This window comes from Setaria italica, chromosome VII (genome assembly GCF_000263155.2).
Source record: "Setaria italica strain Yugu1 chromosome VII, Setaria_italica_v2.0, whole genome shotgun sequence".
In the NCBI taxonomy this organism is placed as follows: domain Eukaryota; kingdom Viridiplantae; phylum Streptophyta; class Magnoliopsida; order Poales; family Poaceae; genus Setaria; species Setaria italica.
In genome coordinates this window covers 4,637,856-4,649,933 of record NC_028456.1, presented here as the reverse complement: position 1 = coordinate 4,649,933, position 12,078 = coordinate 4,637,856, and the positions used below count along the sequence as shown (strand labels likewise).

The 12,078-nt window shown below is 60.8% G+C and overlaps 1 protein-coding gene and 1 pseudogene across 1 annotated transcript; both read right to left on the bottom strand.

Moving 5' to 3' along the window:
• Nucleotides 1–5,537: 5,537 nt before the first annotated feature.
• On the bottom strand, nt 5,538–6,278 carry LOC111257897 (the record flags this gene model as incomplete). The annotated part of the gene is made up of 2 exons (XM_022828230.1): nt 5,538–5,750; nt 5,916–6,278. Coding segments are annotated over 2 exons (576 nt in total), but the record flags the coding sequence as incomplete, so codon positions are not given.
• A 2,130-nt stretch (nt 6,279–8,408) lies between these two features.
• Nucleotides 8,409–8,972, bottom strand: LOC111257901 (annotated as a pseudogene).
• Between the last annotated feature and the right edge of the window lie 3,106 nt (nt 8,973–12,078).

The window sequence follows — 12,078 nt, the reverse complement described above, 5'->3', positions numbered from 1 at the left end:
CATATAGTTCCCGGACCCGTTCGACCGGATCTGGGGGCTCGTTGCCTTTCCCCGTGGAAAAACCATGAACTTTATACCGGGCGGGACTTGAACGTGAGGTTGGGGCGCCCTTGGCTTTCGCTCGCCTGGGTATTGGCCGCTAGCGGACCCGTCCCTTCTCACCCCTTGCTCGGGGGATGTCCTGAGGCAGCTGTCGAACCCGTGTTGGGCCAGCTTTCGAACCTCTGGACCGTAATGGGCCGTAGGGGCGTTTTCAGCCCCGTATCCCTTTCTTACCTCCCTGTGGGCATTGGGTCGGAGCGGAGCGGTTGTTGCGCCTGGGCCGAACGTGGGGGGCGTCGTGGGCGCGTTACCCGGGAAGTGGAGTTATGCAAGCGCCGTCACGCGAATCGAGGAAGATAGGATGTTTTCGCGGCCGATCGTGCACGCGGTTTTTGAAAAGGAAACGGGCGTGGCAGGGGCGTACCTGGCGCCGCATTTATGGCGGCCGGGGCGTCGATTTGGCTTCCCTGGTACCCTTCTTATAAAAGTAGGAGTCCGCCGCGCCGGTTCCTCTCTCCCCTCGCATTCGAGCCTTCTTGCCTCCTACTCAGTTCATCCGCGCTCGCCTCGTTTCCTTCGCTCCAAGCCGCACGCTCTTCTTCCATCTCCGTCGATCTCCTCCTTCCTCCGGCTATGGCTTCCTGGGGAGTTTCTCACTTCACCTCCTCTCGCGTCGAGGGCCTGGTGCGGAAGGGGCTCCTCTACGAGAGGACGGAGGCGGGCGAGTGGGAGCTGCCGGGGCCGGAGCAGGTTCCGTCACCTCCCGCCGGCTACGTCATCTCCTTCGCTCACTTCCATGAGCGGGGATTCGCCCATCCTCCGAGCCGCTTCTTCCACGGACTCCTCCACCACTACGGGCTTGAGCTCTAGCACCTCAACCCCAACGGGATCCAGCACATCGCGGCGTTCGTCGCGCTGTGCAAGGGATTCCTAGGCATCAAGCCCCACTTCGCGCTATGGAAGTACTTTTTCACAGTGAGCCTGTACCAGAAGACGGGGAAGGCCGGGAGCCAGCAGCGGTCGCCTCCGGTGCCGATCGGGTGCGCCGGGATCCATCTCCGTCACACTCGCTCCAAGGAGTACATGACGGTGAAGACCTCGGTGTCCCACAAGGGGTGGCACAATCAGTGGTTCTACGTGAAGAACTACCCGGACTCCCCCCTGCCGGCTTTCACTGGCCGCACCATCGACGCGGCACCTGAGGTATGGGCGTACGGGCCGGTGGAGAAGGAGAAGAAGCGGTTCTCCGACTTGCTGCAGGCCATCGAGCAGCTGAAGCGGAGTGGGCCCACCGGCGCCGGGGTCATCGGCGCGTACCACGCCCGGCGGGTGGCGCCGCTGATGCTCCGGGCCCGGCCGCTTGGCGCCATGACCCCCGACGCGCCGCCCGAGGGCACTGCCCTGTCGACGGGTGCGCTCGCCGCCTCCGAGATCCGGCAACGGCTCCGGGAGGCGCTGGAGGACAGGGACGTCGAGTACCCAATCCCCGGGCATCCGCCGATGCGCCCGGAGCCGGGCTTCATAGACCTGGTAAGGAGTTGGGACATCGTTTTTCTTTCCTTGTGTCCCGCTGTTTGTTGTTCTGACACGGATCTGCTTTATGTTTGCAGGGCTCACTGACTTGGGTCGCGGACTCCCTTCCGCCGGTGCCGGAAGATGCCGAGCGGAGGGCTGGCAACCGTCTCCAGGCCGAGGCGCAGAAGCGCCGCAAGGAAAAGGAGACGGCGAGGAGGCGGGAGAAGGCCGCCAAGGAACTCCAGCGGCGGCGGAGGGGGGCGGTCGTGTCAGACGACGATGAAGATGAAGAGGATGAAGATGAGGAAGAGGAAGAGGAGGAAGAGCTGGTTCCCCCCGATCGGGGGCTTTGGTGATTCGTGATGCGCCCCCGCAGACGACCGCGGGGGGTGAAGCGGCGGAAGCGTCCGCCCGGGCTTCGGCTCACCCGGGCCCTGGGGCTGTGTCTCAGGGGCCAACACAGCGCGCGCCCCAGGAGCTGGCACGGACCGCCCCTTAGGGGTCGGCGCAGGGCGTCCCCCGGGAGCAGGTGCGGGACGCCACCTGGGGGTCGGCGCAGGGCGTCCCCCAGGAACGGGCGCGGGGCGCCCCCCCGGGGTCGGCTCAAGGCGTCCCCCAGGAGCAGGCGCGGGCCGCTCCCCCGGGGTCGGCACAGGGCATCCCCCAGGAGCGGGCGCGGGACGCTCCCCCGGGGTTGGCAAGGGATGCCCCCCCGGTGTCGACACACAGCGCCCCTCGGGGGTCTTCAGAGCCTGCCCCCGCCGCCGCCTTGGGTCCGGCGCGGGGCGCTCCCCAGGAGTCTGCTCGGGGCGCTCCTCGGGGGTCTGTGGAGCCTGCCTCCACCGCCGTGCCCGCTGGCGGAGAGCAGCGAGGCGGTGACAAGCGGCCGCTGCCAGACGCCCCGGGGTCGGCGTCCGGCTCCGAGTCGAAGCGCGCGCGCCGCCCCTGCGCTTTGAGGGCGTAAGTTGGCTTTCCCTATGTGTCAATCTTCTCCTCTTTTTTTCGTTTGTTTCTGCTGACGCCTGGCCGTCGATGTGCAGCACTTCTCCTCGTGGCCTCACCCTGCAACTGGCGCCCAAGAAGGCGCTGCGGATGTCAACCTCCTCCGGGGGGCGGGCCGCGGCCCCACCAGCGGCGAGCGGCGGGGTTCCTGGTGTGGCCGCAGGTCCCCCCGCGGAGGTGGCCCCTGCGGAGGCGGCTGGCGGAGCGGCGGCGGCGTTAGCCGCAGGAGGGGGAGCGGACTCCACTCCGCCTTCTGCCCCTCTGATCGCCCCTTCAGCTCAGGGCGTGATCCCCCCGGGCCCTCAGGCCGGGGAGGTGAACGACCTCGACGCCGACGAGGCGGAGGAGGCAGCGGCGATGGGAGGCAAAGCGGATGCCCCCGCTGCCGTGGCGGGATCAGAGGCGGAGGGGGCGCCCGCTCCCGGAGACGCGGCGGCGGCAGAGGCAGCGGTGACGGAGGCCGGGGCCTTCGCCCCGGTCACCCCCGCGGGAGTGACTCTGGCGGCTGAGGTGGAGGTGCCCACAGGGGTACCGTTGGCGGCCTCGGCGGTGACGAGCATGCAGGTGCCGGGGCCGTCGGCGGATCCGGCGGCCTTTAGCGTCGTGGTGCCGTCCTCGACGGCGACGTCAGGGTCAGCCCCTGTCTCAACCTTGGCTTCCTCCGTCCCGAGGGCGTGGAGAGGGTCCGTCCTCCGCTGGTCATCCCGTGATGACCCGCCGAGGCACCTCTTCGCGCTGGACGCCGCCGCCGAGTGGCATAGGTGGCAGGCGATGCAGGGCGGCGTCGCCCAGGTTCAGGCAGCTCTGACTTCGGCGCTAGGAGTTCTGGCCAACACCGTGGTCCCTGGTGGCCAGGTATGTTATTCCTACTGCTTGGTGATGAGTACCTCTTCTTTGCTTTTTTGCCTTAACGGCGTGTTGCTTTGCAGGCTCTCCAAGAGGGCAGCCGGGGGAAATCTGATTTCCTCCGGCGGCAGCAGGGTCTCTGGGAGCGCTTCAACACCGAAAGGGAGCGCACCAGGGACTTGTCCCTGCAGCTTGGCGCCGCCCAGGGGGCCGTCCGCGACCTGGAGGGGCGTGAGCGGGCGGCATTAGAGGAGGCGCGGCGTGCGGAGGCCAGGCTCCAGGCCGTCGCCGAGAAGGCCCGCCTCGACCTCGAGGAGTTCCAGGCTGTCGTGGAAAGGGCCCGCCGCGATGCTGAGGGGCTTAAAGCTGCTGCTGCTGAGAGGGCCCGCCGTGACGCCGAGGAGCTGGCGCAGCTGAGGGGGGAGCGTGGAGCCCTCCGCACGGAGAACGATCAACTCCGTTTGCAAGTGCAGGGGCTTCAGTCCGCCTTGTCCCGCGGCGCCGACCGGGAGCGTGAGTTGAAGGCCCAGGCCGACGGTGAGGTTCTTTCTGTCCCTGCGTTCTTGTGCCGTTTGTGTTCTGCTCTTTTGACTCGGTGGGATTTTTTGGGTGGCTTCTGCAGGTGAGATTGCCAACTTGCGGGCTCTGCTCGACGAGGAGCACGGTGAGCACGGCGCCCTGTGAGATGCGGTCCGCGTCATCTACGAGGACTTCGGTGTAGCTCCGGAGGAGGGATCGAGCTCTCTGCCGGCTCGTGTCCTCGAGGTGCACCGTCGCTGTCGCGAGATCGCCGTGGACGCGCTTCGCCTTGGCGTGCGGTGAGCCTTCGGGGTCTTCGGCTCTCACTATTCCGGCATTAACTTTGCCGGGATGAGTGAAGGGTATTGCGCCGGCTACACCGAAGCCGAGCTGGACGAGATCGACGCCGGGGTGACCGCACCGGCGGAGGCCCTCGCGAAGCTCCTGGAGGATGAAGCCGCCCCTGCTACCAACCCTAAAGCTGGCCCTCCTGCCGACCCTGAAGCCGCCGCTCCTGCCGACCCTGAAGCCGCCCCTTCTGCTGACCCTGAAGCCGCCGCTCCTGCCGACCCCTCTACGAATTAGCTGTACCGGGCTTGTGCCCAAAAAGTTTGTACTTATGTCAGTCTTTGAACTCGTTGTGCGTTGGCCATACGGGCCTGTTCTATGACTTTTGTTGCATGCCAAACCCGATTCCCTTTACTATTCCTTTGGACTCGAAAGCTTAGGATGCGTTGCCGGGTGCGTCAGTAAGTTTTGATGAGCGAAGGTGTCGTAGCCGCTGGGGCGTAGGTTTTTCCGTGGTCCGATCACAACATGCCTGAACACCGTTCACGCATCCTTATCTTTTTTGCATCCAAAGAACTAGAAAGGGAGTGTTCGGTCTGAGAAAAGAAAAAACCGTTTTCTTTTTAGGTGGCGCCCAGCGGCTGGGGTCGGGACCCCTGATAGCCCCCGAGGGGTATGCGGTCCTGGAGCAAGGCCAAGGTCGGATACCCCTGAGCTTAAAGGAAAAGGCCTGAGCCAAGGTGGCTCAAGGTTTCTTTTTTTTCGTAGAAGAACAAAACTGGTAGCCCCCGAGGGGTATGCGACCCTGGGACGAGGCCAGGGTCGGATGCCCCTGAGCTTTAAAGGAAAGAACGGAAAAGACGGCAAGATTATGCATAACTTGGAAGTAAAAGCTATGGGTAAAAGCGCCTTAGCTGTTCTATGTTCCAGGCGTTGCTGAAGATTTGCCCGTCGGGAGTTGCCAGCTTGTAGGTGCCTGGCCGTAGTACTTGTACGACGATGAACGGGCCTTCCCATGGGGGAGTCAACTTGTGCCGACCCCTGTTATCTTGGACGAGGCGGAGCACTAAATCACCGACGTTGAAGGTGCGGCCTTGTATTCTGCGGCTGTGGTAACGCCGTAGGGCCTGCTGGTACTTAGCCGAGTGTAGTAGGGCTACATCTCGCGCCTCGTCGAGTTGATCTTGTGCGTCCTCGAGTGATGCCTGGTTTCCCTGTTCGTCGTATGCTTTGACCCTTGGCGACCCGTACTCTAGGTCGGTGGGCAAAATGGCCTCTGACCCGTAGATCATGAAGAACGGGGTGAACCCCATCGCCCGGCTGGGGGTCGTCCTCAAGCTCCAGAGGACTGCTGGGAGTTCCGCAGCCCACCGTCCGCCGAACTTTTTAAGGCGGTCGAAGATCCGTGGCTTGAGACCCTGGAGTATCATGCCGTTGGCTCGCTCGACTTGCCCGTTCGTGCGGGGGTGCGCCACTGCCGCCCAATCCACTCGAATGTGGTGGTCGTCGCAGAACTGGAGAAATCTCTTCCCGTTAAACTGCGTGCCGTTGTCGGTAATGATGGAATTTGGGATCCCGAAGCGGTGGATGATATTGGTGAAGAACTGTACCGCCTGCTCGGACCTGATTTGCGCCACTGGTCTTGCCTCGATCCACCTGGAGAATTTGTCGACAGCGATGAGCAGATGGGTGAAGGGTCCGACGAGATCCAGCCCCCAGATCGCAAACGGCCATGTGATGGGGATGGTTTGCAACGCCTGCGCAGGCAGGTGAGTTTGGCGGGCAAAGAACTGGCATCCTTCACAGGTGCGTACTACCTGGGTAGCATCTGCGACCGCGGTTGGCCAGTAAAATCCCTGTCGGAAGGCGTTGCCAACAAGCATCCTAGGCGCAGCGTGGTGACCACAAGCCCCGGCGTGGATATCCTGGATCAGCGCCTTTCCCTCCTCGATCGGGATGCAGCGCTGGAGGATCCCAATGTGGCTTCTCTTGTAGAGCTCCTGGTCGATGATGGCGAAGGATTTCGCACGGCGCGCGATCCTGCGGGCTTCTGTTTTGTCTGCCGGGAGCGTGTCGTGGACAAGGTAGTCGAGGTACGGGTCTCTCCAGTCGGTCGGGGGGTCGGCCCCCACCGCGGGGCCCGCCGCGATTTCCATAACCACGGGGTCGGATGGCTTGGCTTCCAGGGCCAGGTCGGGTAAGGCAGCGTTGATTCCCTCGGGACCGGTGCTCGGGCCCGGGACAGGTGGCGCGCTGCCGACCTCCCCCGGCTCGGGTCCCGACCCCAGGGCTGGGCATGCCTCGCCGACCCCTGCTGGCTCCAGATAACGGATTGAAGGCTTCAGCTGGTCGCTAACGAAAACGCCGTCGGGGACGGGCATCCGGCCGGACGCTGCCTTCGCTAGCTCGTCAGCGGCTTCGTTGAAGCGCCTTGCGACGTGGTTGAGCTCCAACCCGTCGAACTTGTCCTCGAGCTTACAGACCTCGTTGCAGTAGGCGGCCATTTTGGGGTCGTGGCAGCTCCACTCCTTCATGACTTGCTCGACGACCAACTGAGAATCGCCCCGGACGTCTAGCCGACGGATTCCCAGCTCGATGGCGATGTGGAGCCCGTTGAGTAGGGCCTCATACTCAGCGACATTGTTGGATGCAGGAAAATGGAGGAGGATCATGTACCTGATGCGCACGCCCAACGGAGAGACGAAGACGAGGCCTGCTCCGGTGCGGGCCCTCATCAGTGACCCGTCGAAGTACATCGTCCAGTACTCCTGCTCCTTTGTCGCCGACGGTGCTTGTACCTCCGTCCACTCGGCCACGAAGTCGGCAAGTACCTGGGACTTGATGGTGGTGCGGGGGACGTAGGTGATACCCTGGTCCATAAGCTCAAGCGCCCACTTCGCGATCCTTCCTATTGCATTCGGGTTCCGGATTACTTTACCAAGCGGGAATGAAGAGACGACTGTTACCGGGTGGGAGGTGAAGTAGTGACGCAGCTTCCTCTTCGTGATGAGGACGGCGTAGACGAGCTTTTGGATCTGCGGATATCGTGCCTTGGACTCGGACAAGACTTCGCTGATGAAGTACACCGGGCGTTGTACCTTAAGAGCGTGCCCCTCCTCCTACCGCTCCACTACTAGGGCCGCGCTGACCACCTGGGTGGTCGCCGCAACGTAGAGCAGAAGGGTCTCGCCGTCGGTGGGCGGGACTAGAATTGGGGCCTTCGTCAGGAGGTCCTTGAGTCGGTCAAGCGCCTCCTGGGCATCGCTGGTCCATTCGAAGCGGTCGGATTTCTTCAGGAGCCGATAGAGAGGAAGACCTCGCTCGCCGAGGCGCGAGATGAAGCAGCTTAGGGATGCTAAGCATCCCATGACGCGCTGCACTCCCTTTACGTTCCGGATCGGCCCTATGTCGCCGATGGCCGCTATCTTCTCTGGGTTTGCCTCGATGCCGCGCACCGAGATGATGAAGCCTAACAGCATGCCCCTTGGGACACCGAACACACACTTCTCGGGATTAAGCTTAATACGCTTATCCCACAACCTTTCGAAGGCTAGCTCGAGGTCTGGAACGAGCTGGTCGCCCTTCCTGGATTTAACCACGATGTCGTCGACGTAGGCCTCAACGGTCCGCCCGATGAGATCCCCGAAGCACTTCAGCATGCATCGCTTGAAGGTAGCCCCCACGTTTTTGAGGCCGAACGGCATCTTAACGTAGCAGTAGGGACCAAAGGGGGTGATGAAGGAGGTAGCGAGCTGGTCGGCCTCTTTCATCGCGATCTGGTGGTAGCTGGAATATGCGTCGAGGAAGCTGAGGGTTTCGCACCCGGCGGTTGAGTCGACTATTTGATCTATGCGTGGCAAAGGAAACGGATCCTTTGGACACGCTTTGTTGAGACTGGTATAATCGACACACATCCTCCATTTCCCGTTCTTTTTCGGTACAAGGACAGGATTGGCTAGCCACTCGGGGTGGCGCACTTCCTTGATGAACCCGGCCGCCAGGAGCTTCTGGAGCTCTTCACCAATGGCCCTGCGCCTTTCTTCATCGAAACGGCGCAAGCCTTGCTTCACTGGTTTGGAGCCAGCCCTGATGTTCAAGGAATGCTCGGCGACTTCTCTCGGGATGCCTCGCATATCCGAGGGCTTCCACGCGAAGACGTCGCTGTTCGCGCGGAGGAAATCGACGAGCGCGCTTTCCTATTTAGGGGATAGGGCCGCGCTGATCCGCACAACCCCGCCATTGGAACAGCCGGGATCGAGAGGGACTTCTTTGATACCTTCGGTGGGCTCAAAGGAGGTACTCGACTGCTTGGCGTCGGGCCGATCTTCGATCACCTCAGCAAGCTGGACCGCCATGTCGCTGGTGACGGTGATGGCCGCGGCATACTCGCAACACTCCACGTCGCACTCATATGCCTTCTGGAAGGTTGTGCCGACGGTGATGACCCCGTTGGGCCCCGGCAGCTTGAGCTTGAGGTAGGTGTAGTTGGGGATTGCCATGAACTTTGCATAGCATGGCCGTCCCAAGATGGCATGGTAGGTTCCGCGAAAACCTACCACCTCGAAGGTGAGGACCTCCTTCCTATAATTGGAAGGGGTCCCAAACGTGACAGGCAGGTCGATCTGCCCAAGAGGCGTCGCCTACTTCCCTGGCACGACGCCATGGAAGGGTGCCATGCTGGGACGGAGGCGGGAGCGATCGATCCCCATAGCGTCGAGAGTCTCGGCGTAGAGGAGGTTGAGGCCGCTGCCCCCATCCATGAGTACCTTGGTGAGGCGCGTCGTACCGACGATGGGGTCGACGACGAGTGGGTAACGCCCCGGATGCCGGATGCGTCCCGGGTGGTCGGACCTATCGAAGGTGATGGCCGGTCCGGACCAATCAAGGAAAGCCGGAGTCGCAGGCTCGGCCGCGTAGACCTCCCGGCGCTCCAGCTTTTGCTGGCGCTTGGTGTCGTACACTACGGAGCCCCTGAAGATCATGAAGCAGCCGTCAACTTTAGGGAAGCCATCTTCCTTCTCTTCGTCGCCCTTCTTTTCCTCATTGGGCTTCCGCTTCCGGTCGCCTTTCACCGGATTGCCCACAAAGTACCTCTTCATGAGGTTACAGTCTTTGTAGGCGTGCTTGACGGGGAACTCGTGGTTCGGGTACGGTCCCTCGAGCAGCTTGTCGAAGAAGCCGGGAGCGCCTTCGGGGGGTGGCTGCCCCCGCTTGCGCACGACTGCGGCCACGAGGGGGGCCTCGCGCCGCTGCTTGCCCTTCTTCTTCTGCTGGCAGTTGGAGGTGCCTTCGTCGGCGTCCTCCTCCCGTTTCGCCTTGCCCTTGGAACGATCAAAGATCGTTCCGACAGCCTCTTCGCCAGAGGCGTAGCTAGTGGCGATGTTGAGGAGCTCTTCCGTGGTTCGCGGGCCTCGGCGCCCTAGCTCGTGGATGAGGGGCCGGCAAGAGGTCCCTGCTAGGAAGGCTCCTATGACGTCGGTGTCGGCGACGTTGGAGAGCTCAGTGCGCTTTCTGGAGAAGCGCCGGATGTAATCCCGGAGGGACTCGTCCGCCTCCTGGCGGCAGCTCCGAAGATCCCAGAAGTTGCCGGGGCGCGTGTACGTCCCTTGTAAGTTTCCTACGAAAACCTCTTTCAGGTCGTTCCAGTTGCGGATGCGTCCTGAAGGGATATGTTCTAGCCAGGCTCGCGTGGAGTCTGCCAGAAAAAGGGGTAGGTTGCGGATGATAAACAGGTCATCGTCCGCCCCGCCAGCTTGACATGCAAGCCGGTAATCGCTGAGCCATACTCCAGGATTTGTCTCCCCCGAGTATTTGGCTACACTCGTGGGTTGCCTGAAGCGCGGCGGAAAGGGCGCATTTAGGATGCGCGCGGAGAAGGCCCGAGGCCCTGCCACTTCGGGGCTCGAGCTGCAGTCTTCCCCGCTGTCGTAGCGCCCGCCACGGTGAACGTGGTAGCCTCGATCGGCCCCGTCCCCCATGTTCGCGCGGGAGCGCCTCCGCGCGTTCAGGGTGTCGCGGGCGTCGCGGACTAGACCGACGCGCTGGTGGACGGACCGAGCCTTGCCTACCGCGGGCGGCGGGGTTCGTTGGGCGGACGCGGCCTGATTCGCCCCCGGAGGGGGTTGATGGACAGATTCCCCCCGCCGTTCCGGGGGCGCGCCCTGCGTCGCCCGACTGGCGTTTTGCCCGCGTCGCCGAGACGCTGGACTTTCCGCCTGCTGGACGGCAGTGCACTCGAGCAGGTTGCGCATCTCTTGGCGTGCTCGTCGCTCCTCGGGCGTCGCTGGCTCGGGGAGCTGTCGGAGCAACACCGCCGCGGCGGCGACGTTTTGGCTGGCGCGGGCAAAGAGCGACGGACTTTCCGTCCGCACAGATGCGTTCCTGGAGATGGAGATCACCATGGTGAATAGGTTCTATGGAGATGGAGATCACCATATAAAAACGGGCCATATTGTGTCACAACTGTGTGAATGCTATTCTGTTTATATTTTACTTTCTGCATGCTGTGATGTTAGAAGTAGAACGATCCCTCACAAAGTTTAAGTTAGTATGCCCTCCCAACTAAAACTTGCACCATCCCATATCTTGTACAATTAGTGGTGGGTCTATGAAATTAGGGTGCCACTAGTTTTCCTTGATTAGACGGGTTTGTGTCGGACACTTACACGCATAAGGGTTGGTTTGCTTAACAAGGTCATCTTAACGGTTAAGGACCTTGGGGCATAAAGGTTGGGCGCCGAGACATGGAGATGTCACCCAACAACAGGAGTCATATGTGATATGATTAGCAAAAGTTGCTTACCGATCTACCTTGTTTGCTAGCGGTGATGCTAAAGCTCACTAGTAGACTTGTTAGTTGTGGATCCTGAATCACTAAGTTTCAATACAGGGATATTGATTTTAGTGGGAGTAGATTCTGTTAAAATAGCTTAATGTGATTTGCTCTATCATGGATACGTTTGTCTTAGTGTATTTTGCATTACTTTTGTTGTAGATTAAATGGCACCTAGCAACACCACCACATCGTTTGCTTTGCGTTCGGTCCTTGAGAAGGACAAGTTGAATGGAAAAAACTACTCGGATTGGATCCGTAACCTGAGAATTGTTCTCAGGGCCGATAAAAAGGAAGATATTCTAGACACCCCACTACCACCAGTACCTGCTGATGATGCATCTGCTGCCGTTAAGGCTGCTTACAAGAAGGCATTTGATGCTAATCTTGAGGTAAGCTGCCTTATGCTTGCTTGCATGGAACCCGAGCTGCAGATGCAGTTCGAAACAAACCATGAGGCGCACGATATGATCGTGGTGCTTAGAGACATGTTCCAAACACAGGCCAAGACTGAAAGGTTCAATGTGTCTAAGGCCTTTGTGGAGAGCAAGCTAGCAGAAGGCGCAGCAGTAGGACCACACATAATCAAGATGGTTGGTTAGACTCAACGGTTGGAGAAGTTGGGCTTCCCACTGGGCCAAGAGTTTGCCACTGATTTCATTCTTTCGTCTCTTCCACCTAGCTATGGGAACTTCATCTCGAACTACCATATGCATGGGACGGAGAAGGGTCTGAATGAACTGTGTGGTATGCTCAAGACAGCAGAGGTAGACATTAAGAAAAGCACCAGTACCAGCCATGTGATGGCTATACAGAACAAGCCTAGCTTTAAGAAGTAGGGCAATTCTTGGAAGAAGAAGGGCAAGGCTGGAACGTCCAAGCCAAACCCAACGCCCAAGGTTAAAGCTGGACCTGGACCTGCTCCAGATAAAGAGTGCTTTTACTATCACGAACTTGGTCACTGGAAGAGAAACTGCAAGCAGTACCTAGCTTCGTTGAAGAATGGTGGAAGTAAGAGTACTTCTACCTCAGGT